This window comes from Gracilinanus agilis, chromosome 5 (assembly GCF_016433145.1).
Source record: "Gracilinanus agilis isolate LMUSP501 chromosome 5, AgileGrace, whole genome shotgun sequence".
NCBI lineage: Eukaryota > Metazoa > Chordata > Mammalia > Didelphimorphia > Didelphidae > Gracilinanus > Gracilinanus agilis.
In genome coordinates, this window is record NC_058134.1 from 215,012,352 (window position 1) to 215,038,950 (window position 26,599).

General features: G+C 47.1%; 1 protein-coding gene across 1 annotated transcript in view; it reads right to left on the bottom strand.

Moving 5' to 3' along the window:
• CACNA1I (calcium voltage-gated channel subunit alpha1 I) overlaps window positions 1-26,599 on the bottom strand; it is a 170,538-nt gene that overhangs the window by 17,175 nt on the left and 126,764 nt on the right. The window contains exons 22-29 of the mRNA XM_044679111.1: window positions 23,076-23,201; window positions 19,556-19,645; window positions 13,286-13,478; window positions 11,746-11,897; window positions 7,931-8,040; window positions 4,987-5,120; window positions 4,094-4,164; window positions 809-887 (exon numbers count right to left, since the gene is read on the bottom strand). Coding sequence (XP_044535046.1) covers window positions 809-887; window positions 4,094-4,164; window positions 4,987-5,120; window positions 7,931-8,040; window positions 11,746-11,897; window positions 13,286-13,478; window positions 19,556-19,645; window positions 23,076-23,201 — 955 coding nt within the window. The remainder of the gene's footprint in view (window positions 1-808; window positions 888-4,093; window positions 4,165-4,986; window positions 5,121-7,930; window positions 8,041-11,745; window positions 11,898-13,285; window positions 13,479-19,555; window positions 19,646-23,075; window positions 23,202-26,599) is intronic.

Sequence of the window (26,599 nt, forward strand, 5' to 3'; positions counted from 1 at the left end):
TCTCTCTCTCTCTCTCTCTCTCTCTCTCTCTCTCTTCTCCCCCCTGTCTCTCCCCCTTCCTCCCTCTTGTCCTCTTTCTCTCTGTCTCCCTCCCTTTCTCTCTCCATCCTTCCTCTCTCCTCCCTTTCACCATCCCATACACTTAAGACCACCAGTCTAGAGAGGGATGGGACCTCAGAAGCCATTCAGTCCTACTTCCTTATTCTATAGATGTAGAAACTGAGGCCTGAAGAGGCGATCACTTTCCTAAAAGTCACACAAGGAGCAAGTGACAATGTTGGGACTTGAACCCAGAGCTCCCAACCAAGTCCTCTCTTGACAGTGCCCTGTCACCTTCAGTGATACAGGGCTTTCTGCCCTTGAGATGTGGTTGCCTTTGAGGTGCCATCTGACTGCCATCCTCAGATTTCCTAGAGTGTAAGGGCTAGTGCTCCAAAGTAAGCAACCTCCTCTGCCCCAAAACAATGTTTTCCCCAATGATTCCAAAACATAAGAAAGCATAAAAGCCTAAGAACTAGAAGGGCCTTTGGACGTCCCCCTGTTTTACAGATAACAAACAGAGGGCCAGGAAGCAAAAGGCTGGATCCCCATGTGCTCCCTCCGCCAGCATTAGTGCCAGGATTCCCAGCAGGCTCTTAGGGCTCCGTGCTGCCTCTCAGAGAGGCCCCCTTGGCGGGGCTCTAAACTTTGCTCAGAGAGAAGGGAACAATTCATTCCCGGGATGAGACTCGACCCATGCAAGCAGTCAGCCTTGCAAGGTAACGGGGAAATCACCTCTCCCTCTTTCTGCCATCCCCTCCCTACTCACCCAGCTTCCCAAAAAGCTCCACGCCCAGAGCGGCATAGATGAAGAAAAGAAGCATGAAGAGGAGACCCAAGTTACCCACCTGAAAGAAAAACAGAGGCGTTAGGAAGGGCAGGGGGGGCTGCCTGGCAAGTGGCAGGGCCAGCGAAGCTGTTGTCTTCTCTGACAGCGTTTATGCTATTGGGGACTGGGACTCTTTGACTTGTGTCTCTGCCTCCCCAGCCCTCAGGACAGGATCTGACAGAAGACTTGCTTAATAAATGTTTGCTGAGTGATTGGAAGCACTCCTTCCGCTTACAACTATGATCACTCTTTTGGTTGGTTCACTTTGGACAGGATCTGTAATTCCATTGGCCTAAGGAACTCCCAATGGGGAAGCGTCCTCTACTAGTGTAGATAAGCACCCATTCCCCAATTTACGAGGCTTAGAGAACTGCCAGAGGCCCTGAGAGGCCCAGGGACACACAGCCAGGAGATATCAAAAGTGGGCCATGAAGCAAGGCTTTCCAGACTCCCAGGCTAGCTGTCTATCCACTGTGCCATATGCAGTACCCTTTCTGGCCACTCTCCTCTGCCTTCCTATGGTGCCTCTGTCTATTCCATAATCCAGGGCTTTGATTAATCTCTGCCTGTACCCTCTCTTTCTTTCTTCTCTCTTCCCCTAAGAGCCAATCCATTCTCTTGGCTTCCATCATCATTTCTGGCTGAAAGATTCCCCAACCAGCATCTTTAGTTATGAGAATCAAAGGCTCAAAGATCTCGTCCAGCCCCCTCATTTTAAATAAGGAAACCAAGGCCTAGGTAGATTAAAGATGACTTGTCCAAGGTCACATAGGGGTAAATGTCAGAGGCAGGATTTAGCAATCCCTAGATCCATATCTAGTCTTTTCACATATTACTCCCTTCTTTGAGTTCAATGATACAGCCATTTTGGTCTATTCACCATTCAGTATTCCATCTCTCATCTCCATGCTAATTTCTATGGCCACCCACTGGACATCTCTACTTAGATGTAATATTGTGGTGTGGAGGTGACCCAGGCTCTCAAAGGCCAGAACAGCAGTACCCTAGCTCTGATCGATCCCACCAAGTTGGGAAGCCTATGATATGGCCCAGCATTGGATGATATTTGTCTTTCATCCAAGAATTAGACCAGCTGAGTGGGAAAAGTTCATCATCCCCCTCAAGGTAGCCAATGACAACTCATGAGACTGTCTACACCCTATATACCATGTATGTGCATAGTGGTTTGCATACTATCTCCCTCATTGGAAGGGGACCTCATTTAAGGCAGAGATTTGTCTTTTGTCTCTCTAGGTGTTCCTACTGCTTAGCAAAATGCCTGCCACATAGCAGGCACTGAAATGCTCATGGACTGATAGAAGGAATATGAGATGTTTTGCTTGTGAAGAGAGTAACCCCATGGAGGAAAGTCTCTTCCCCACCTGGCCCCTTTCTACCTTTCTATCTCCTTTGAATTGACAGCTCCACGCCCCACTCTGTACCTGGAGTATACCGCATACAGTGGGAGCTTAATCCATGTTGAATTCAACTCTATAGCCCAGATTTCAATGAATGATCATCTTTCTTGTTTTGGATGCCAGGCTTTGGGTAGACAGCCCAATATTGCATTGGCTTTCTGACTGACTTTATCATATGGTTGGCTCCTATTGAACTTGCGGCCAGCCCAAATTCCCAGGCCTTTTACACACGAACTGATCTCAGGCTAAATCTCTCCCCTCTTAGACTTGTTCTTTTTACTTTTTTAAGGCTAAGTGTGGGACCTTACATTTATTCCTAATCAATTTCCCATAGATGGCCTCAGTCTACCACTTGAGGCTGCCAAGGACAAAGGGATCTCTGACATTGTGGAATGAGAAATGAAGAGAAAGTATAAGGAGGCCAAGAGAAAAAGAAGAGGGAGAAAGAAGGGAGAGACAACACTAGACCAAGGGATTTGAAGTCCTGAGTTCTAGGTCCACCTCAGACCCAGATCGAGTTCTGGACAAATTATAGAATTTCTCTAGGCTTTGGTTTCCTCCTCTATAAAATCTATATCCAGTTCTTTCCACATTTTACCATAAACAATGGCAAGTTGAGTGGCATCTACAAAAGACATTACCATAATGTGAGGGGGCTGGTGATGAGAACTGGTAGCATCTTCAAGTATGGGAAGAGCTGTCAAGGGAAAGAGGGATAATCCTTGTTCTTCTTGTCTCCAGGAAGTAGGACCAAGAACAATGGGTGGAAGTTATGTTAGAGATGCAGATTTCCAGTTTGATGTATGGGAAATTTTTCTACCAATTAGAACTGCCTCCAAATGAAAATGTGGTAAGACCTCCCACCCACTCCCATTACTGCCAGGGTTAACATATTGGTTAGATAACCACTGGTTGGGGATATTTCAGAGGGGATTCATGTCCCAGAAGGCTATCCTGCCAGATACGGTGGGTAGCACCCAAATTCTCAGCAACTCTGCCTTGGCAATTCAAAAGTGGGGAAGTCATCACATCCCCCATTAGGGAGTCAGTGACTTGCTCCAGAATATTTCTATCTTAGTATCTTTGAAGATAAGATGATAATACTGTTGCTGCTGCCACTGCTAGTATTAATACCAAATAAAAATGATTAATACATTTATAAATAAATAATAATGATAACTGATTTTTATACAGCATTAAGGTCTACAAAGTATTCTAGCAACATTTAGTTCATGTCATTTGCACAACCATCATGGAAGAAAGGGATGATAGATCATCATTTTAAAGATGAGGAAACTGAGTTTCACATAGGAGAGAAAGGGATTGACCAAATGGCCCACCCCAGGCCCTGCCAGACATGCCAGTGGAACCAGAATGAGAACCCCTAGAAGAGAAAGCTGCATAGAGATATAACATGGGCTCTCCACACCTGGAGCTGTTAGCACCATTGGGGAGGCAGGGCAGCTGAGCTGCAGTAACAGGAAGGCAGCCCAAACAAAGACATCAACTTTTCTCCCTGTCTGAAACAGTAAATAAAAGGCTGAGGAAGGCGGGGCTTCTGGGCCAATGTTTCTTAAACTGTTCCTTATGCTGTGGGAGATAAGTGTAAGTGTTAAGATTCAAACCCAGGTCTTTCCTGCTTAAAGCCCATTTACTTTTTATTAAGAGATTTTTCAGAAGAGGAAATTAAGATACCACATTGGAATCACTTACCCTGGGGCTAAGTGGGTAGTCAGAGCTCAGACTCAAACCCTTTCTCCTAGCCCTGAGTCAAAGCTCTGGAGTCTGAGGCTGAGAACTGCCTTACCTGGGGGAGGGCCTGAACCACCGTGTCCAGCAGGGCCCGCATCCCTGTGGCCATCTTCAGCAGCTTCAGCACTGAGGAGAGAGCCAAACAGTTGGTCAGGGTTGGTGAAGACCAAAAGTAACATAGAATGGCCTGGATGTGTGACTTTGAGCGTATTGACCTCCTCAAAGGTAAGCCCTGCTCCCCCCATCTCCTCTCCTCTGTTTTTCCCTCACCATACATTCCTCCAATTTCATTCACACTCAGGGTTCCATAGCCTTCCCTCTGATTCTTCCTGGGATCATAGACTTGGAGACGGAAGTGATCTTGGAGGTCATTGAACCCAATCCCCTCATTTTCCAAATGAGGAATCCAAAGCCCAGGGAGGGTCATAAATTTAGAGCTAGAAGGGATCTTAAGGGTCCACCCCCTTGTTATATGGCTGAGGAAACCAAGATCCAGGTGTATGAAATGACTTGCCCAGGGTCGCACAGTCTTCACCATTCTCTTCCTCAATTCACACCCATTCTAATCCTGTTCCCCCTTTTCTTTGGCTCCCCCCTTGCCTCCCACCTACTACCAGCCCCCAGTCACAGTACAACGGAGTCTTTGCCAAAACCAGAAAAAAAACGCAATCACTTTCCTCTCCTAACACCTAAAAAGGCCATAGAAGGGGGTGGTTCTAACCCTTTCCCCAAAAGGAGGGGTCATTTAGGATCCCCACATACAGTCAGCTAGACCCTCAGACCCTCTGCTGTGCTCAGATGGGGGTAGTTCAGGACCCATGGGGGTCTCTGGTCATTTTCAAAAGGGGGGCATCAGAAAGTACAGGCTGCTTGAGCATAGGAGAATGGGACTGCCATAAGAAGCACCTTCCACCCACCTCCTGTCCCCTTCCCAGGGCCCCCCATCACCTCGGGCAATACGTAGCACCCTCATGATGCGGATGATGGTGGGATTGATGGGCAGAGCAGCATTGATCTCTATCTCCTCCAGGGTGATGCCCATGACTGACAGGAGCACAATGGCCAGATCCAGTTGGTTCCACCTGAATGCCCAGGACAGAAGGGGGGACACAGGAGCAGGTGGGCTCAGATCCATATCAGCAATGCTGAGTCAAGGGTCATTGCCCCTGACCTCTAGAGGGCTTTGCTTTGGGATGGGATGAGTCGGAGAGCAGAGAGGGGAAGGACACCCAACCTCGTGGTGTCTCTTAGGGTCAGAGAGGACCTAGTTTTACCCCCTCCCTGAGCAACCATTCAGAATGCCAGAGTCAGGGAGAGATAAGGCCCAGAGATCATCGTGTTACTTCACGGATGGCAGACTTAGAGCTGAAAAAGGCTTCAGAAATGATTCAGCTTTTTCATTGGATCAGAGATCTGAGACCGTAAGAGGTCTTCGGGTCCCACTCCCTCCTTTTAGACATGAGGAAGCTAAGGCCTAGGAAAGTTAAGAAACCAACTTTCCCAGGGCCACCTAGATAGTAGATGGATCAGAGCCAGAATCTGAACTCAGGTCCTAGTACACTTTCCTCTGCTCCATCACAGAATGCCACCTTAGAGATCACTGAGTCCAAATGCCTTCATTTTGCAGATGTGGAAACTGAGGTCTAGTAATGGGAAGTGGCTTGGCCAGAATCACACAGCTAGTATGCATTGAGGCTCCTGCCCCCACCCCCAGTCCAGAACTCTTTGTATTATACTACACATCCCCTACATGTGCTTGATATCCTTAGGAAAATCTCATTGAGGGGGACTCCTGGGATAGTCCACTCCACTGCGGGATAGCCATCACTCTCAGTCTGCCACTTTCCCCTTACATTAAGATAGAACCTCCCCTTGCAGCTTCCCAAACCTGTCACCCAGTTGCCCTCTGGGGCCAAGCTGATCCCTCTTCCTCATAACAAACTAGGATTCTCTGAAGACAGTGGCCAGACTCTTCCACCCCAGCTTTCTCTTCAGTTTGAGAAAAGGTGAGTTGGAAGGGTTGGCAGAGAATCCAGCAGGCAAACCAATAGTAAAGCCCAGAATTCCAAGAAGAAATGGGGGCTTTGTGTTATCTCTAGCAAGGGGTTCTCCAGCCTCCACCTCCCCAGGGATGATCAAGACATCAAACTCCTTTGTGGACAGCTTCAGTCCTTAGGGACTTTTTCTGTATGTTGACCTCAAACTGCTTCTCTCTCTATTCCCTTGTTCTGCCCTCCAGAGTCAAAATCGAGTCTGGCCTCTCCTCCACAAATACCTGAAAACAACTGTAGTTCCCCCGAGCTTCCTTTTTCCAGACCAAACAGACCCAATTTCTTTAATATAATAAAATAATAATCCTCATAATGCATGGATTCGAGACCCGACATCCTCTGGTATATTACCAATGTCCTTTTTTGAGCAGAACATCGTGTTTTAGCTATGGCCTGACCAGGGAGGAGTAGACTCTGTTCCTGGAATTCTTTCAGAGAATCCTTGTGGGCTCTGCTTTCCAGTCCCTTCACCATTCTCTGGATACTCTACTACTTGTCAGCGTCATTCCTAACCCAAGACCCAATCCAGCCTTGAAATCCAGGCACTGTCCAACCAGCACCAAGTGGTCTGGCAGCTGAGGTCAAAAATCTAGTCACATCCAAGGCCCTGGGCATAAGCCCTCCTTGCCCTCCCATTGATTGTTCTAGTGTGAGAGGCTGGAAGCCCCAAGGAAATGAAAGATGACTTCCAGCAAGGAGAGTCCCCCAAATGATGAGTACAAGTGCATGATGCAGTGGGGAGGGTCTTGATTCAGAGTCAGAGGAATTCAGGTCACACTGGGTCTGCCTCTTTCTCTCTGTGACTGACCTGGGGCCTTTCTTGACCTCGCATCTCTTCTGTACAATGAGAGGGACAGCAAGGGCTCTATGGTCCCCTCCTGCTTGAATTCTATGATCTTATGTCATCAAAAACTAATCATGAGGGGGCAGCTGGGTAGCTCAGTGGATTGAGAGCCAGGCCTAGAGACGGGAGGTCCTAGGTTCAAATCTGACCTCAGATACTTCCCAGCTGTGTGAACCTGAGCAAGTCACTTGACCCCCATTGCCTACCCTTACCACTCTTCTGCCTTGGAGCCAATACACAGTATTGACTCCAAGATAGAAGGTAAGGGTTTTAAAAAAAAAAACAACCAATCATGAGGCTAAGAAACAGCTAAGGTAGGAAGGATTAGGACCCTGGGTGTCAGAAGACCTGGCTTAACTATGAACTCATTGGGGGATTTTCAGCAAGTTCAACTATGTACAAAGGAGAAGTCCAGGCAGAGTGCGAGAAGAAAGCTGAGGAGAGAAAGAGATCATTCTCAGCTAGAGGCAATCAGAAAAGGTTTCTTGGAAGAAGTGGTAAAAGCAGTACCCAAAGTCCATATGGCATTTTGAAGTACAAAGCACTTTACATCCACTATCTCACTTGAGTTTCATAGCATGCTTTCAAGATAGGTATGAAAGGTTTTATTATTAGCTCCATTGTATAGATGAGAAAACTTATACTCAAGGGGAAATGACTTATCCAGGTCCAGCACTTTAAGCACTAACAAGCACTGCCTCTCATGCCTGATCTGAGCCTAGAAGCAAGTGTGTTCTAGAGATGGAGTCAAGCTATATTTGTATTGAGGGACAGTGCCATTAATCACTCCAGTGCTTTTTCTTCAGCCCCATGGGGAGCTCTAAGGAGTAGGAAAAGAATGCAGTTACCCCTCACACCTAAACACAACTCCCAGAATCATGCCCCATGACATTCTGATGGCCATGGGTGCTGCCTCATCCCAAATTTCCACCTGGGATTCCCAATGCTCTGTTCTTCCCCATGGTGAGAGATGGGGGTGGGGGGAAGGTCCACTCACCTGTCTTTGAAGAATCGCCTCAGCCCAAATGCTACCAGCTTCAGCATGGCCTCCAGCACAAAGACTGTGGTGAACATGTAGTTGCAGTATTTGAGAGCAATCTCCAAGGACTGTGGGGTGAGAAGAGGAGGCATGAGTCATCACACAGAACTCTCCTCTGAGTTGGCCAAGCACAGTACTGGAAGTGAGAAAAGGATTGACCAATGGCTCAACCCAGGCCCTGCCAGACTTGTGGATCCCAAATGAGATCCCCTGGGAGAAGGAGCTGCAAAATAAAAAAAGCTGCATATGGGCTCTGCAGCAGGGACTGTTAGCACCATCAGGGAGGCAGGGCAACTGAGCTGTGGGAACAGGAAGGCAGCCCAAAGACATGAACTTATCTCCATGTCTGAAGCAGTAAATGAAAGGCAGAGAAAGACCAGGTTTCTGGGCTGGAGTCCCTTAACCTGATCTTTATACTATGGTTCTTAAGATGAGATTATTGATAAGAGGAAACAAAAGAGAATCAGGTAATAATTCTTTAATATAATTCTAGGGAGTTTGGTGTTCCTATTATGTGTTCTCCAGGCATTCATGTTGCTCTTAGGATGTGTGTGCCTTTGGGAAAGTTTTGTGTGTTGAGCTGGGCTGTAAGCTACCCTGAAGTCTTGGACACATACCATTGTGTCACAAATTCAATAATCCTTTTACTCAACGACCCTTGCTGATCCCTTGCCTATTTTCTTGGTTCATATAAGAGGTTAAAGGAGCCTTGCAGGGGGCAGCTGGGTGGATCAGTGGATTGAGAGCCAGGCCTAGCGACAGGAGGTCCTAGGTTCAAACCTGGCCTCAGGCACTGCCTAGCTGTGTGACCCTGGGCAAGTCACTTAACCCCCATTGCCTAGCCCTTACCACTCTTCTGTCTTGGAGCCAATACACAGTGCTGGCTCCAAGACAGAAGGTGAGGGTTTTTAATAAATAATAAATAAATAAGGGAGCCTTGCAGTCATAACCAGAGAAACTTCAGTCCTGGAACAAAGGTGGGCACTTTGGGGACTGAATGGGGGGGGGGGCTATATACATGTAGACTAAATTTTGCATGAAGAAGTCACAGTTGGTTAGAATACTTCCTTTAATTCCTAGGTAAAACTCACTTCCTACAGGAAGCCTTCCCTAACATCTTAGCTCCCGTACTTTCCCAGTTGCATTATTTCCTATTTATCTTATGGACAGTTAGCGTTGTGTATATTTGCATGTTGTCTCCCTCATAAGATCATGGGGTCATTGAAAGCAGGGACTGTCTTTTGCCTCTTTTTTGTATATCTAATGCTTAGTTCAGTGCCTGGCACATAGTAGGTTCTTAATAAATGTTGATTGATTGATGTTCGGGGATTAAACTATCTTTTATCATTTCTTTCTGTACCTCTTCAATCTCTCTCTCTCTCCCTCCCTCTCTCTATGTCTCTGTCTCTGCCTCTATCTCTCCCTCTTTCTCTCTCTCTCTCCTGTCCCCCTTCTTCTCTGTCTCCCTCTCCCTCCCTCTTCTCCCTGCTTCTTCATTTGAGTATATAGCACACTTTTTCTCCATCACACAATCTCCAGAATGTCTAGGAAGGCCAGTACAGAAGTACCACAGCCTCCGCAGAGGGGAGGGTCAAAGGACAGCGTTCTGTTCGTGTTTATTTGGTAGGAAGGGGAAATTAGCTTCTGAAGGATTTTATTTTTCTGGAAAGTTTCTCTAGTGATTTCTCCCTGCGGGTCTTTCAGCCCTTCCTTCTCTGCTCCTTGCCCTCTCTCCTAGCTGCAATGCCTTGGACCCTCGACGCAGCCTGGCAGATTCTGCCAGATCAGAAGCTGCCCTTTGAAGGATGATGACAGCCCTGCTCTCCTTTGCCAGCTCCGCCTGAAGCCTAGGCCTCCACCCAGAGCCAGCCTTGCCTCTCACCCTCAACCCCCTCCCCCCACTCCCTGCCCATATCAGACCTCCATTCCCCCGGCCACATCTGAGTGCTCATTAGCAGGCTAAGTCAGACACATTTGAAGGCATCTCTAACCCCTGAGGTTAATGTCAAGAAAGGACAACCAGACCCTCCTACCTCACATCCCTTGGTGCCCCCTGTCAGAGACAGACTCCTGGGCTGACTGAGGCATCAGATGACCCACTGAGCCATTTCTGATCTTATTATCTAGATAAAAAATAAAAATAAATCCTGCAAAATCTCTCATAGCCAACTATAGTCTGTATATGGACCGATGTCCCTTCCCTAGATCTACAAGACATGAGAAAGCTCTAGGGCCATGGCACAGGGGATATTCGAGTTCAGAAGGAAGTGGGAGGGAATGTGAAACGAGGCTCTCCAATCAACCCATTCTCCCTTCCTTCATTTTCCCTGAACTGGATGGGCCATCTCCGGCCTGTGGACTGATTCTGTCCCCCCGTGCCTCCATCGTTATCTCTTCTCTTCCTATCTGCCTTCAAGGCCCAGGTCAGATAGGGCTAAATCCGTGGAGCCTCCCTTGATTCCAGCCGCTCTTCCAGGTTTTAGTAAATTCTCCCTCTTCAACTTACTTCTCATGACCTAAGCTTTGTATATCTTTGCACGTCCTGGGTCCTCCCACATGCCTCATTGTCTCTGGTATCAGCTGAGATGGTGCTCCATCCTCTGTCCTTTCTTCTCATCCTGTCCCTCCCATCCTCTAACTCCACGTCAGAGGTCTTTCTACTGTACTCCTCCAAGACCAAGACCTGGCATGAGCTTGGAGGCAACAGTGGGTTCGAGTCATTTGGCTTGGGTTCAAATCCTGTTTCTTCTATTTCTTTACTTATGTGAAAGTGGGCAAGTTGTTTCACCTCTCCCTTCAAATCTCTTTGGGTCCTCAGCCTTGGTTCCAAAAGGCAGGAGATTCGGGGCCCTGAAATCTACAATTCCAATGCCTCGTACAGTGTCCAAATTACACTTACCTCTCCTCTGCACGTATCTCACTCTCTCTTACCCCAAATTGGGGTTTTTGCCATCTCCTCTCATCTCTTCCTATTCTACTGGAAGTTCCTTAAGGGCAGGACCTGATGCTAGGCATGGGGTTTTGTACACAGTAGGTGCCTAATAAGTGTTTATTGGATTTTAATAACTGATGGGCTCAGTGATCAAAGCATGGTGTTAAAAGACCCAGTCTCCAGACAGAGGGCAGAAAGCTAGACTCAGTATCAGGAGATATGGGTTATAGTCTTGCCTCTACCATTGGCTTAGAGATGGCCTAGAGATCCTGGACCATCTGGAAGGAACTTCAGAGACTGGCTCATCCACAGGCCCTTCATTTTACAGATAAGGAAACTGAGGCACAGAGAAAGAAAGTTCTCTACTGTCACAGAGCTGGATGAGATTTCAAAGAGCAAGGCCACACCTGTCATTCTAGAGATAGAGAAACTGAAGCCCAGTGAGCTCGTAGGACCATGAGTCTAGATCTGGAAGGGACCTTGGGGACATGAGGAAATCGAGGCTCAGGGGGGGCACCCAGCTTGCCCAAGGCAACATGAGTGTTACCTATACATCGGCTAAGTCACATATAACTGCTAAGCTTCGGGTAGATTTGACTCAACCATATACATCACATTCGGCTGAGTCACATCTACCCAAAGCTTGGCAGTTATAACCATCCATTATTTATCTTTCTGTACTCATTTGTTAAGTGGGATTTGAACTCAGCTCCTAAGTCTCCAAAGCCAGTCAGTGCACTTGCTAGTGAGCCGTGCCTCCTCTCCTACGACCCAGAGAGATGGAGAGCTCCAGTCAAGAAAGTGAGATGGCTGTGGGCCCGGGTGCCGGGGGATCACTCACCATGGGCTGGTTGTAGTGTTCCAGGGACATGGTCACGACATTGAGGCAGATGATGAAGGTGATGAAGATATCCAGGTAGTGACTTGTACAGACAGAGTGAATAAGGAGCCGAGTCGGGCAGTAGGTAGCATAATATGGGAGTCGCTGGGCTTCTGCAGAGGCAAAGGGGAGGGGGCCCACCCCAGACAGACGTGGGGCAGGCAAGAGAGGAGGGAGAAGGCAGGAGAGGAGGAAGGGCGCAGGGGAACCGGAGGTCAGGGGGCCAGGAGGTGGGGAACCAGGAGGGATAGGAAAAAAGGAAAAAGAATCAAGGAAATTTAAAAAAAGGGAGAGAAAAGGGGGAGAAGAGAGGGATCAAAAAAGGGAGTAAAAGAGAGTTAGCTTATCCAGGACAACCCATGGGGATGGATCAGATCATGTCTCGATGAACTAAGACCATGAATGAAAAGACAAGCTCAGAGGAGGGACTAGAAACAGGCAGGGGGATGGAGAGCCCCTGCTTGGGCTGGAGGTGGGAGAGGAGAGGAAGACAGTGGAAGGAGCTGGTCAGATCTTCAGCCTAATGAAGGCAGCTAGGCTGGACTTCCAAATAGGAAAGGGCCCCAGAGCCAGAGTGGGGAGGCTCAGGGAGCATTTGGGAAGCCTGGGCCACAAGGACTAGGGGAAAACTGTTCATCAGGAATTATCTCTCTGTGGTCTCGAGAACCAGGGACCAGTATGTCAAGCCTATCTCGCTCCCTTTTCACTTGTGTACAAGCAAAACTGAGCAGGAATTCTATCCAAAAGATGAGAGGATATTGGTGCGAATCAAGGTAAGACTTGATCTGGAATGGAGGGAGACCAAGATGGGACTCCAGGTCTTTGTGACTCTGATGGGGGAGAGGGCATCACCAAAGAAGCCAACAGGAGAAAAGGACAAGTGGCTTCCAAAGCCCATTATGATTGGACTCCAGACTGGCTTTCCAGGCTCGTTATTCATCACCTCTGATGCACGTTATGTTCTAGCCAGACTGGCATGCTTGCTGTTCCCAGAAATGATGGTCCTTTTTCCATCTCTATACTAGGGTACAGGTTGTTCCCCCATGAACAGAATGCTTTTCCTCCTTATTTCTTGGAAACTCTAGCTTTCTTCAAGGCTTAGTTTAGGCAGTACCTCCTATAAAAAGCTTTTCCTGACTTCCCCAGCAAGAGCCTCCCCCCCCCCTCAAAGTATTATGTATATATTTTGCATTTTCTGGGTCCTTGCTGCTCCTCCCCAGTAGAATGGAAGCTCCTTGAAGTCAGGGAGACTTCACTTGGGTCTTCTTTCTCCTGGTGCTCAGCGCACAGAAGATGCTTAATAAATGTTGGTTGAATTTGACAGAGCCGGATCACACAGGCTCAGCCTGTCCTCCCCACCTCCACAGTCCAGGCTAGGGGTAGGGGTCAAATGGATGAGACTTTTGGAAGTGGAGGAGGTGGGAGGAATAGAGAAGAGGAGAAGGTTTTGCTGGGAAAACCTCAGCCTACGAACCCAACGCACACTTAGGCTGGGCCTTACTCCTTCGCTTCTTCTCCAGCCGCCGGAGTCGCTTCTCCTCCCGCCGACGGGCCTCCTCTGCCTCCTGGTGCTGCCGGCACTTGTGGAAGTTCTCCACCACCACACCCACGAACATATTAAGGACGAAGAAGCTGACAATGAGCAGGAAGGAGATGAAGTACAACAACATCCAGGGATTGTGGTTGGTTACCGGCTGGAGAAAGAGAAGTTGGAAATCAGAGTTAGACCGGCATCTTCTACCACATTCCTCAATAACCACCAAATGGACGTGCGGCTCAAATAAAAAGAGCTACGCCATGGGGGCAGCTGGGTAGCTCAGTGGATTGAGAGCCAGGCCTAGAGACGGGAGGTCCTGGGTTCAAATCCGGCCTCAGACACTTCCCAGCTGTGTGACCCTGGGCAAGTCACTTGACCCCCATTGCCTACCCTTTACCACTCTTCCACGTAGGAGCCAATACACAGAAGTTAAGGGTTTAAAATTAAAATAAAAAAAAATAAAAAGTAAAAAAAAAAGAGCTACACCAAGTTTAAAAAATTGAGGAAAATGAGAGAAGGCATCTTTCAGACCTACATTAGGGAAGACTCATTAACCAAGATAATAAAGACAATTTGGACTGCATAAAATGGAACACCTTTTGTAAAAACAGAATCGATGCAGTCAGGACTAAAAGAGAAGCAGTCAGCAGGGAAAAGAATTCAAATATCTCTGATAAGATACAGAGTATGTAGATAATTTACAAACGCATACAAGACTAGGGCAATTAGGTGGGTCAATGGATAGAGAGCAAGTCTTGGAGATGGGAGGTTCTGGGTTCAAATCTGGATGCAGACACTTCCTGTCTGTGTGATCCTGGGCAAGTTACTTAACCTAATTGCTTAGCTCCTATCATATTTCTGCCTTGGAATTGATACGTATTGCCAATTTTAAGTTAGAAGATAAAGATTTTATAAAAATATATAAGACCAATAACTTTTTCCAATAAATACACAGTTAGGGGGCAGCTGGGTAGCTCAGTGGAAGGAGAGCCAAGCCTAGAGACGGGAGGTCCTGGGTTCAAATCTGAATTCAGACACTTCCTAGCTGTGTGACTCTGGGCAAGTCACTTGACCCCCATTGTCTAGTCCTTACCACTCTTCTGTCTCAGAACCTACACAGGGTATTGATTCTAAGATGGAAGGTAAGAGTTTTTTAAAAAATAAATAAATACACAGTTAAAGGTTGTGAACTAACAGTTTGCAGAAGATGAAATATAAATGATCCAAAACAATTTTTAAAAATGCTCTAAATGGAAAAGACTATCCAGAGTGCCATAGTGACTAAGATATTCACTTACTGAGTGTGTTAGACCTGGACAGGAACCAACAAGGCTCTGAGCTACAAAAACAGAGACTAGAGCTCAAGACTTAAAAGAAACTTTTTTCTCTTTCCTTTTCCAGACTTGGCTTGGTAGCAAATGTGGTAGCATACTAAGGACAGGTGACTGCTTTGGGGAGAGTAAGACAGACTAGAGAAGCAGGTTAAGGAAAAGAGGAGGGAAATGTCGGTAATGAAGAATTATAGCTCCTGCTAGAGATAAACAGACTTTGGAATCCTGAGGGAAAGTGAATGGCCACAAGATGAAGCATAGCAACCCCACGACTTCCTGTATATGTGCACATGAAAAGGGAGGATGCCCTCAAATTGCAGGAGCAACCTGGGGTCAGGAGCCTTTGGAGGGAAGGGAAGAGAAGACTGACATAGAGCAGGAATGGACAGGATGATACCCGGGTGCATCTCAGGGAAGACAGATCTAAGAGAATCCACGAAATAGTTATGGAGTTGAATTTGTGTTGAATAGAGGGCACTTCCTGCTTCCACAACAAAGCTGAGGGATGTGGAATGATAGATACATTTTCTAACGCCCCCGATTCTATGCAGAAGGGGGCCATGGCTGGACCATGGGGGATGAGGGCAAACATACAGGTGGATGGTGCCATGTTGTAGACATACTTCCTGCTATCATTGTGAACAAGAACTTTGTGAACTGCAGGTGAGTCGGAACTATTTACAAAGACAAAACCAAGGGTTGGAGAATAATCAATCCATGCCAAGGTGGAAGTCTCTGGTGGAATTCCCCAGGGCGCTGTTTGTGGCCTGGCATGCTCCACATTTAAAAAACCAGTCACTTTGTAGAAGGCATAGATAGCATAAGTACTAATTTGCACAGATATTGGAGGACCAAAAGGCTAGAAAATGGGTCCAGTCTGGTCAGCTGGTATGTTATTTGAGCAGTTTGATGTCCCACATATAAGCTCATTTGGGTTCAAAAAATCAACTGCATGAATACAGATCAACTGAACAGACATGGCTGGACAATAATTCACATTTTCTTGGAAGTCCTAATGAGAGATGCGTCATAATCTTTAAACTCAACAGGAGTTAATGGTGAGACATGGTGGCTAAAACTTTTCATGGGATTTTGAAATAAGCATTTATTAAGAACTTACTATGTGCCAGGCGCTGTGCCAAGTACCTTAAACATATCTCATTTGATCTTTATAACAACTCTGGAAGGTGGGAGCTATTATTATCCTTATTTTATAGTTGTGGAAACTGAGGCAGGCATCGGTTAAGGGACTTGCCCAGGGCCACACAGCTAATAAGTTTCTGGGGCTGGATTTGAACACAGATCTTCCAAATCTAAGCCCAGCATCACCATCTAGCTGCCTTAGGAACTGTATTACCAAAAGCAGAGAATTCCAAATAAGGGACTTTATAGTCCCAGTCTCCTGGAGGTGACCCTAGCTGGATGGGTTCAGGTGCATTTTAGGAAATGCACTGACAAAATAAGTCCACCCAGAGGATGAGGAGGAGGCTGGAGACCACACCACATGTGGATGCCTTGAAGGAACAAAGGAGGCTTAGCTTGGAAAAAGAAAAGACAGATTTTGGGACATAATGACTGTAATCAAATATTTCAGAGAGTGTCTGTGGAAGAGGATTAGCTTTTTCCTGCTTGGTTGGCCCCAGAAGGCAGAACAAAGAGCAGTGAAGGTAGGAAGTTGCAAAGTGGTAGATTTGGACTTGAAATGAGATGGAACGTTTATGGCTTCTGGTGCCACCCGTCTCTGATGTTCATTACCAATGGCACTTGACCTCATAGTTTAGTCATCTGTAAAAAGATGGGTTAGATTTGATAGCCTTTAAAACTCCTTCTAGGACTATCTAGCTTCATGATCTAGCTATATCATAGACCATCCTAGAAAAAGAAGAAAACTTCTCAACAAGGAACTATCCAAAACATTGGGAGGCAATAGGTTTTCTGTCAATGGAGGTCTTCAAAGGGCTGGACAATCTCTTCTTGGACATACTCTGGAGAAGGACTCCTCTTGTTCCTCTTCCTCAGAGGTAGATTGAGCCAAAACACCTCTGAGGTCTTACCCAAATCAGAGATTCTGTAGCATGTGATATTGGGGTTAATAGGAAAAGGGAAGGGAGAGGGAAAACTCGTGAGTTGAAGGCTGATATGAATGGTGGGAGAAGGACCCCATGATTTCTAAGGTTCCATCTGGATCTAAATACTTTGCTCACGGGGAAGAGTGCTGACATTGGAGTTTAATAGGAATAAGGGGAAGAAGACAGCAGGCTGTGCCTCAGTGGTCCATGCATACAACAATCCAAAGCTACAAAAGGCTAGGGGAGCTCTGGAGTCATGGATTCCGGGGGAAAGGTTGGTCCTGCAAAGTGCAGATGTAGTCTGGAGTTCTGGCCAATTCAGCTGGAATACCATCTCCCGTCTCAGTGGAAGCTGGATGCAACAAATCAGCAGTCAGCCACCCCTCCAAGGGACCTGACTCATGAGTAGAAAGGCATCTGCCATATACCGCTCCAGCCCGTCACTATGAAGTGGAGACTGGAACACCCACCAGTAGGCTGGAGGTGGAGAAATCCAGAAAAAGACAGGACAGGACCAAGGCCTCCTCCTGCTACCAGTCAAGAACTGGAACTCCCAAGCAATAAGGAAGGGTTTGAGGGACTCAGGGAGAAGCTGGGGGCTGAAGCAAAGGCTCGGAAAGAGCTGATGGAGCAATAGAATCCTTCAGAGGCTGATTTTCCTGTGTGCATTTATATCCCTTTATAGGGAGTGATGTGTCTGAGCCCTGAGGCCAAGGGAAGTGGGTGTGTTTTTATAAACTGAAATGTAATAACTTGTCATTCTACCTTGGTATTTATCTCACATTCTTTCTCCCTGGAGAACTCTCTCCCAGTAGCAGCTCATCCCTCGCTTTCTGTGGCTGGGGGAAGATGGGAGGGAGAGCTGTGACCTCCATTTGCCTGAGGAGAAGAGGAGGGGGTGCTGCTGAGGAGAAGGGAGGAAGCCTGGAGCAATTCTAGGGCCAGATAAAGGGCTGAAAGGCTAAGGCATGCTTGGGACCAGAGGTACTTTCTCAGACCTGTAGTACTTTCTCAGACTTGAGCCTCACCTGCTACTACTGTCAGGGAGGCGAGCTGAAGGAACAAGCAGGAAGCAAATATGGCAAATAGCCCTAATGGAGGTACCAGCCTCCCTTACTCTGAGGCCAATGGGAAAAACAATGAGAGCCCAGGCTTCTGGGCCAGTGTCCTTAAATTGGTCCTTTTACAGTTTATAGATCTGAGGATATTGACGGGATGGAGGATAAGAGCCAGGTGATATCTCTCTAGGGCAAAACAGTCTATCTCTATAGTTTGGTTAACTGGATGGCTTTCTTTGTGAGTCTGTGTTCCCCCTGGATTGAGTCACTGGGGAAATCTTGTGCACTGACTGTGTTGTGAGCTGAGGAGGTCTTTAGTACAGAAAACACCGAGGAGCTGGGCAGCAATCAATCTCTGTCAGGAGATGGCCTCCAGCTATATCTTTGGCCACACTTTCTGAACCCTTCCCTATCCTCTTGAGTGTAGCTGTGTCAGAGGCTTCATGAAGGACATGGCAGCCCACAGTCATGGAACTCTGGCACCTCCTTCCCTTTCAAAGAGAGTTGGTGCTAGAGGGAGCAGGGTAGAGGAGGGCTTCACACACAATATCATCATTACTGTCCCACCTTTAGACATCTGTTGCTGGCGTTTCCCATCACCAGATTGACTTTCCTTGGTTCAATGCCCTTATGAGATCTCCAAGTAGGGCATGTCCCTCTAGCCAAGCCACTAAAAATTATCATCTTAGATTCTCTTACTCTGCCTTCAAAAATATCCAGAGACAGTGAGCTCACTTGAGCCAATCATCTGTGCTCAAGGGCTAAGGGAGAAGGGAGTTCCTCTGCTTCCACTAAGAGGTTCCTCCTTCCTTCCTCTTAGACAAAAATCTGTGTAACCTGCAAGTGGTCTCCAGTAGCCAGTGATCTGTCTAACCCAAAAGAGAGGAGAGAAACCTTATGACAAGCTAATAAGAAAGAGATCTGGGGAAAGAAGGAGCTTTGTGAATATTCTCTCATCACACTAAGTAGGCAGTCCCTTCGTACATCTAGGGATACAACTATTCTACAGTTGAAACTGTCTAGCTTGGCTTTCCTTTCCATGCCCCATGGATCAATCAAACCTCCCTGGATGTGTAATGTGTCTGCCCCCACTTTCCTTCTTGGGACCTAAGCCATCAGTTCTGACCATGCCCTTCTCCTGGGACCCCAAGATCAGCTTGCCACATATTGCTGCTAGGATGCTCTGGCTTTACTCTCTGTCAGAAGGAAACAGCTGCTACATGCCTTCTTCTACTCCTTTCCCTCCCTCACTCCATTTGCCCTCTGCTCCAACCCTCAATCTCATCCTGGATGTTGGGGCATCCAAAGACAATTTCATGCCAGGCCCTCGTCTAGATCCCTTGGGGGACAGGCCTGTCCTTCTCCAGCATTACCACATCTGTTCAGCAGAGGCTGCATAGGGTAAGGGTTGATATGGAAGGTTGGAATCCAGCAGCCCAGTGGGGTATTCTAAAGCCTTGTTGCAGCCCACAGGAGCCTAAGGGAGCTCCAGTCCATCTGGATCTGCCCTGTTATAGTTCTGCTGCCAGGTCAGAAGCCCACTGAGAGCAAGGAACTATCTCCTAACTTACTGTCTGGTTATTCCCTGTGCTGAGCACAATGGTTTGTTTGGGTTGGGTTTTGTTTGCTCATTTTTGCACATAGAGAAATCTAATAAGCATTGATTGAATTGAATGTCAAGAACATATCTAGCCTCCCCCTGCTCTTCCTGCTCCCTTCCTCCTCTTACCCTTTACCTCTTCCATGCCAAGCTTCACAAGAAGGTAGGCACAATACCTGCTGGTCCACAGCCACTGCATCCAGCCCGTTGTACATGATGTTGACCCAGCCATCTTTGGAGGCCAAGACAAAGAGGGACATCAAGGCCTGGAACAAAGGATGAGAGGATCATAGATCTAGAGCGAGGAGGAATCACACAGCCCATTGAGTCCAACCTCTCCCATTTTACAGATGAAGAAACTGAGGCCCATGGAGGTTAAGTGACTTCCCCCATATCACCAAGTTGAATCATAAATATAGAGCTAGAAAGGGACCTTGAAGGCCAGTTAGCCCAATCCTCTCGTTTTATAGATAAAGAAATTGAGACCCAGAAACATTGACCTGGATCATACAAGTAAGACCATATGTCTAAGACTAGAAGGGACCTTTGAGCTCAAGGAGTCTAACCCTTCCATTTTACAGATAAGGAGAGTGAGGCTCAAGAAATAAAGAAGTAAAGTGACTTGTTCAATATCACACAGCTTGTTAGAGGCTAACCTGGAGTGAGAACCCAGATCTGATTCCCAAATCCCTTGCTTTTTGCACCGCATTGCTCTGCTGTGGTACAAATCACCTGGCCTCCCAGTGGAGCTGGTCTGACTGCTTGGGATGGCAACACAGAGCCAACTCTGCTGCTGATTCCTCATACGTGTCCATCATTTTCCATCGACCTGGTTACCTTGGAAGATCCCTCTACACCGAGGCCCCCTCCTCTGAAGGGTGACTCCTTCCTTAGAACCAAGCCAGCCACTCACGCCTCCACTCCTCTTCTGGCTCCAGGCCTGCTTCTCAGCATCTCTCTAACTTGTCCCCTCTCAGGTATCATCTCTTTCCTTCCCCATCCTAATCTTCAGCTCCATGTTATGTGGTGTCTTCCCCATTCTGACGTAAGCTCCCCAACACAGGGCCTGTCTTTCTTTTTGCCTGTCTTGTATTCCCAGCATTTAGTACATTGCCTGGCACATACTAAGTGGTTAATAAATGATTTATTTGTCCATCTCTTTATTTAGCTAACTACCTATTTATCTATCTATTTGCCTGCTTACCTATCTATCTAGATATATAAATGTCTACTTATCTATCTAGGTATTTGGGCATCTATTTATCTACCTATCTATTTACCCATCTGTCTACTTATCTATCTATCTGTCATCTCTGTCTATCTATGTTACTCTTTCTACCTGTCTACTTGTCTATGTATGTATGCACATATCTATCAACCTATCTGTCTCTGTCTAGCCATCCATCCATGCATCCATGCATTCATCTATCTATCCAGCTATCTATCTATCTATCCAGCTATCTATCTATCTATCTATCTATCTATCTATCTATCTATCTATCTATCTATCTATCTATCTATCCATCCATCTATCTATCTATCGATCTATCAATCTATTTCTATCTATTTATTATCTAGGTATCTTTGTATATTTACTCTACTCTATATCTATTAATCTATCTAGAATGATGAGGTTCTGGGCATCCAAAACTTCTTTGAAAACATGGATTCTATCTAGGGTGCCAGCATACTCTCTGGCTCACTTCTCTGTGTAACTGTGCTGCCCAATTTTGTCATGCCCTGGGCTGTCACTTAGTCTAAGCAAAGCTAGCGTCGGCACAGCAAGGCAGGCAGGGCAGCTGAGATGCAGGGATGTTATAAAGGCCAATAGGCTCTTCTATGCTGAGGCTGCCTCTAGACAGAACACCCAAGCTTGGAGAAAGGTGTTCGCTGCTAGTATTTGAGACAAATTCCCCTGCTAGTGCTTATAGAGGACTTTACAGAGCTAGAAGGAGAGAAGAGACAGGTGGCAGCAGGATTGGGGTATTCCTGGGTGTCTTTCCATGTGTGCCTGTGGGTGTGCTCCTCCTGTGCTATGTTTTCCAGGAAAGTCTTATAAGCCAGGCTAGGCTGCTGATCTACCCCAAAGCTGAGGCACAAACACCAAAAGAACTGGCAATGCTGAATCCACATCAAGGATAATGATAGCCATCTACCTGACAATGCTTTTCCCTCTTCCCTGGAGCATGTTAGCATGAGGGGTCCTGAGATCTGGACAGCCAGAGGCCATGGGACCCTGACCATTCAGAGACAGCAGGTCCCTGAGAGCTGAAAGCCATGAGTCCTTGTAGACAGAGGTCAGAACGACCCTGACATTTAGAGGTCCCCAACAGCCAGAGGTAGCAGGTTCCTAACAGCTGGAAGCATTGGGTTCTGTCAGTTAGAAACTGCCTTATAAAGTGGGAGGAAACTTGAGGCCAAATATGCTTTCTTAGTTCATCAAATGCTAAAAGAACAAAAAAGGCTGAGACTTTCCTTGTGAGCTTCTGGGAAGAAAAGAGACAGTACTTGGGATGAGTGGTTTTGACCTTGAAGGATACAATAATTTTTACTGTGGTCCGCAGCCTGAGGCTACTGAACTACATGAACACGGTGCTCTGCCAGCCTCACCCCAATGCACCATGCCCAGCCACCATGCCCTCCTCCAGTGTCAGGGCTTGGGTGCTCAGGCAGGGTCACTGACATTCAGTTCCTCCCTGACCCCAGATTCCCAGCAATCTTCAGGTGTAGGGTCCCTAAGGATAAGATGAGAGTATTAACCATCATGGCGGAGGAGGCATCTGAGCTGGGTGATTCCAAGGGGAAGAGAAAGGGCATGCCAAACATGGACAGCAGCTTGAGCAAAAGCACAGTGTTTGGGGATGTTGTAGGTGGGGAGGAGCAGGTAGAATAGTTTGGTTGTAGGGTCCACTGTGTGGAACTCTACAGGAATGTAAAGGAAGATGCTGTGAGATCAGTCTGGATAGGGGTAGGTACCAAATGGTGGAGATGCCAGGAGGAGGATTTTCTATTTCATTCTAGGGACAACAGGGATCCAATGAAGATTTTGGAACAGGATAGATATATGGTCAGAGCTATATTTTAGGGAGTTTGGCATCTGTGAATGGACTGGAAAGGGAAGAAGCTAAAAGTAGGGTGGCCAATTAGGAGATTAATACTCCAGTAATCCTGCTACCCAGTCTAGGTGAGAGCAGGGCCTGAACAAGGATTGTGTCCGTGTGAGTGGAGAGAAGGGGATGGATCCAGTCACAATTCATTGTTTCTAGAGAACACTGGATGCTCTTCCAAGAAGACTTGCATCCATGATCTCCTTTGATACTTGACACACAATTTTGAGGTAGGTAGGACACACTATTATAGATATTTGCCAAATGGAGAAACTGAGGCTTATTAGAACACAATCTCCTTAAAGGCAGAGACCATGTCGTATTTACTCTCAAGCACTTGCAATAGTACTCTAAACATAGTAAGGGCTTAAAACATTTGTTGAATGCATACTGAGTATCGAGTTAACATCGAGTTAAAGGGGTTTCTCCAAGGTCAGGTCCCCCATCCCTTCTGGCAAGCCTCCGCTGTCCTGCTGCCCAGGACATGTCCTTTCTCTTCCTCCTGTGCCGAGGCTTTCCCCTCTGCCTTCCTTGTGGCTGTGGGGTTGGGGAAGGGCAGGGTGACCTGAGGCCACCAGGGAGTGCTCACCTGGCCCAGGTTGTCGAAGTTGTACTTGTGGTGTACCCAGCGGTAGTTGGCAGCCATGCAGTCGGAGCGGTTGGTGATATTCCGGATGTCGACCCCCAGACAGTGGTAAAACTTCCCCTTGAAGAGCTGAGGGGGGGGATGACCAGAGGGGCAGAAATTTAGAGCTGCAGCTGACAGGAGAAGTCTGCTGGTCCAACTCCTTTATTTTACAGAAGGGGATACTGAGGTCCAGCGAAGGGAAGGAAGGGCACAGGCCCTTCTCCCCTTTCCACTGCACACAGAATCTCCCAGTGGACACATATTGAAACGAGGGAGAGAAGGTGACAAAGTGAGGCAGTGTGGTGTAGGGGAAAGAGCCCAAGGCAAGAGGCAAAAGACCTGGGTTTGCATCCTGGCTCTGTCGCGTGCCACACTGGAGAGAATGACTTGGGAGTTCATGGGACATGAGTTTGGATCCTGGTTCTGCCTTTTACTGCCTGTGTGACCTGGAGTAAGCCCCATAACCTCTCTGAGTCTTCTATAAAATGAAGGGGTTGGACTAGATAACTTCTTCAGAAGCCCTGGAGGCACAGAAACCATCACAGGACCTTGGGTTTAGAGTTGGACAGGCCAAGACCCATTTCACAGATGAGGACACTGAGGCTGAGGACATTTATTAAGTGCTTTAAGGTTTCCAATGGACTTTTCAAATATGATCTCATTTGATCCTCACAACCCCCCTGGAAAGTAGGTGCTCTTGTTATTCCCATTTTACAGATGAGGAAACTGAGGCAGGCAGCAGTTAGGTGACTTGCTCAGAGTTCTGTAGCTGCTTAATGTCTGAGACTAGATTCAAACTCAGATCTTCCTGACTTTGGCTCCTCTGGAGTTTCTTTACACCTTGCCCAGAGACTGGTGAGGTCCAAGTGAGCTTTGGGGGGACAAGGTGAAGCTGGGTGGGGTGAAAAGAGGAGAAGACAAAGCCCAGGCCCAGATCCAGAGAGATCAGGCACTGAGTTTTTAATTCTGACTCTGAGATTCTAGAGGGGGTTAATCTGATGAGGAGAGGAAAGGGAAGGTTGGAATCCTGGGTCCCTGGTGCCTGGATGTGGGACTGGATATCTGAATAGAGAGAAAAAAAAATTTTGCTTCCAGAAAAACAAAGAAACAAACAAACAAACATAAGACAGCTGCCCTCCTGACCCCTCTCTCCGAAATGAGTCGTCTGTGCAGCGGCAGCCACTGGCCTGCCCAGTGGCACCCGCTCCATAAGGTGGGGATGGGTGGACACGTGGGCCCCGGGATCCGGGCTACAGACTATGTATAGCTCACTCTGTGAGAGGCAAGAAACACCCACTCCCTGTGTTCCTCTGCAGCAAAATCCCAAAATAAAGAGCCAAGAGAAGGAAAAAAATATCATCGTGGGTGGACTCAGGCTCGTGAAGCAGGGCTGGGTGTGCCAGGGAGGGTCCAGCCTAGCCTAGGGAAGCAGTGGCACAGGACGCCCTTCCCCATCAATCTGCCCAGACTCTGCCCCCTGGCCTCGGGGCTCCTTCAGCAATGGGGCCACCCCTGGCCAGAGTGAGAAGGGGCTTGTGGATGGCCAAGGCATCCCCCCGCTCCGCTCCTCTCTTTCTTGGAACAGAGAGGGTTGATGTTCTGAAGCCTATCGCCTCTTACCTATTCTCAGAATCTCCAGGCATGGAAGGTATATCTGGGATCATTTTATCCAACCCCAACTGGGCAGGAATGAATCATGGAGAAGTGAAGAGGGACAGCCCAAAGGCTCATGAGATTTGGAACCAAGAGTCCAGGATTTGAAGGCACTTACTGGCTGCCCTTAGGCAATACAACCTCCCTGAGCCTCAGTTTCCCCCTCTTTAAAATTGGGGCATTAGATTTACATGCCCTTTAGCATCCCTTCTAGCTCTAAATCTATATTCAGGTGAAATGGAGTCTTTAATCCCATGGATAAGCATTACCTGCTGTGTGTAAGGATCTGTGTTGAGGACTGGGGGATACAAAGAAAAAAATGAAAGTCTGCCTCAAAGAACTTACATTTAGGGGCAGCTAGATAGAGAGTCAGGCCCAGAGACAGAGGTTCTGGATTCAAACCCGACCTCATACACTTCCTAACTGTGTAACCCTGAGCAAGTCACTTAACTCCAATTGTTTAGCCTTTATTGCTCTTCTGCCTTGGAATCTATTTTTAGCATGTAAGACAGAAGAGAATTTAAAAAAAAATAAAAATAAAAAAGCTTACTAGAACAAAAACGCTCAGAATGTCAGAGCTAGAGAGAATCTCAGAGTCTTCCAGCCCTACCACTACTGAAACAAGAACCATGCAGTTATTCATTTGTTTCAGTCATGTCTGACTCTTTGTGACCTCTTTTTAGGGTTTTCCTGGCAGAGATGCTGGAGTAGTTTGCCATTTCCTTCTCCAACTCATTTTACAGATGAGGAAACTGAGAAAAACGGGGTGAAGTGACTTACCCAGGGTCACTCACTTAGCAAGTGTCTGAGACTGGATTTGAACTCAAGAAGATGAGTCTCCCTGACTCTGGGCCCAGCATTCTATCTCCTGTGTCACCTAGCTGCTCCAACATCAAACATCAACCACCGTACTCACGACATTTCAGGACTATTAATATTATACTTGGAAACTCCAGGCAGTTCTCAAAAATTATAAGTTACAGAAAGTTGTCCCCCTGCTCTGGGATCGGGACTTTCCTTATCCAAGAGTTTCCTAGGAGCTTGAAATGACATGTCCCAGGCCCCAGCCCTTATCTGGTAAACTCTATAGGCCAATGTTTTCTAAAGGGTTTCACAAATCAATTTAACAAGGTAAACTAGTAACTGAACCCATTAAATTACACAAGACACAGCATCAGTCAATTAAACAATTAACAAGCATTAATTCAGTGAATTCATTTCCACTGTTGATGGACAATGACAATGCCCATGTCAATGGGCAAGTTATAGGTGTTATGGAAGGGAAGTGACGTGCCCAGTCCTACAAGGCTGGGCAGTGTTTAGGACCTCAAGGATGAGGTGACCTGCCCAAGATAACGCAGCCAAGAAATGACAGCTAGAGCTTCAACTCAGGTTTCCTAATCCCACCATGTCCAGGGCTCAATGTTATCTGGCCGAGGGTCTTATCTACTCTATTCTACTGGAAGCTTCCCGAGAGGAGGAGCTCAGGAAACATTGCTGTGTCCCAGGTACCATGGCAGGTGCTGGAGACCCAAAGTTAAAAATGAAACCTTCTCTGGCCTCAAGGAGCGTCTAACAGATGGAAAACGGTTTGTAGTTCCCTCTAAATCCATTCTTCTCATCCTGGTACTCAAAGCTTTTTTGAGCCTAACCCCAAACTCCCTTGTCCACTTGACGTCACATTATTACTCTGTGCTCCAAATGGACTGGGCTGCTCACCCTCCTTGAGCATGCTGCCAGCTCTCCTGTCATCTGGTCATTGCATGTCACTTCCCACTCATGGAAAGCCTCTCTCTCCCTTTGTTTCTGCATTTGGACACCTACCCATCCTT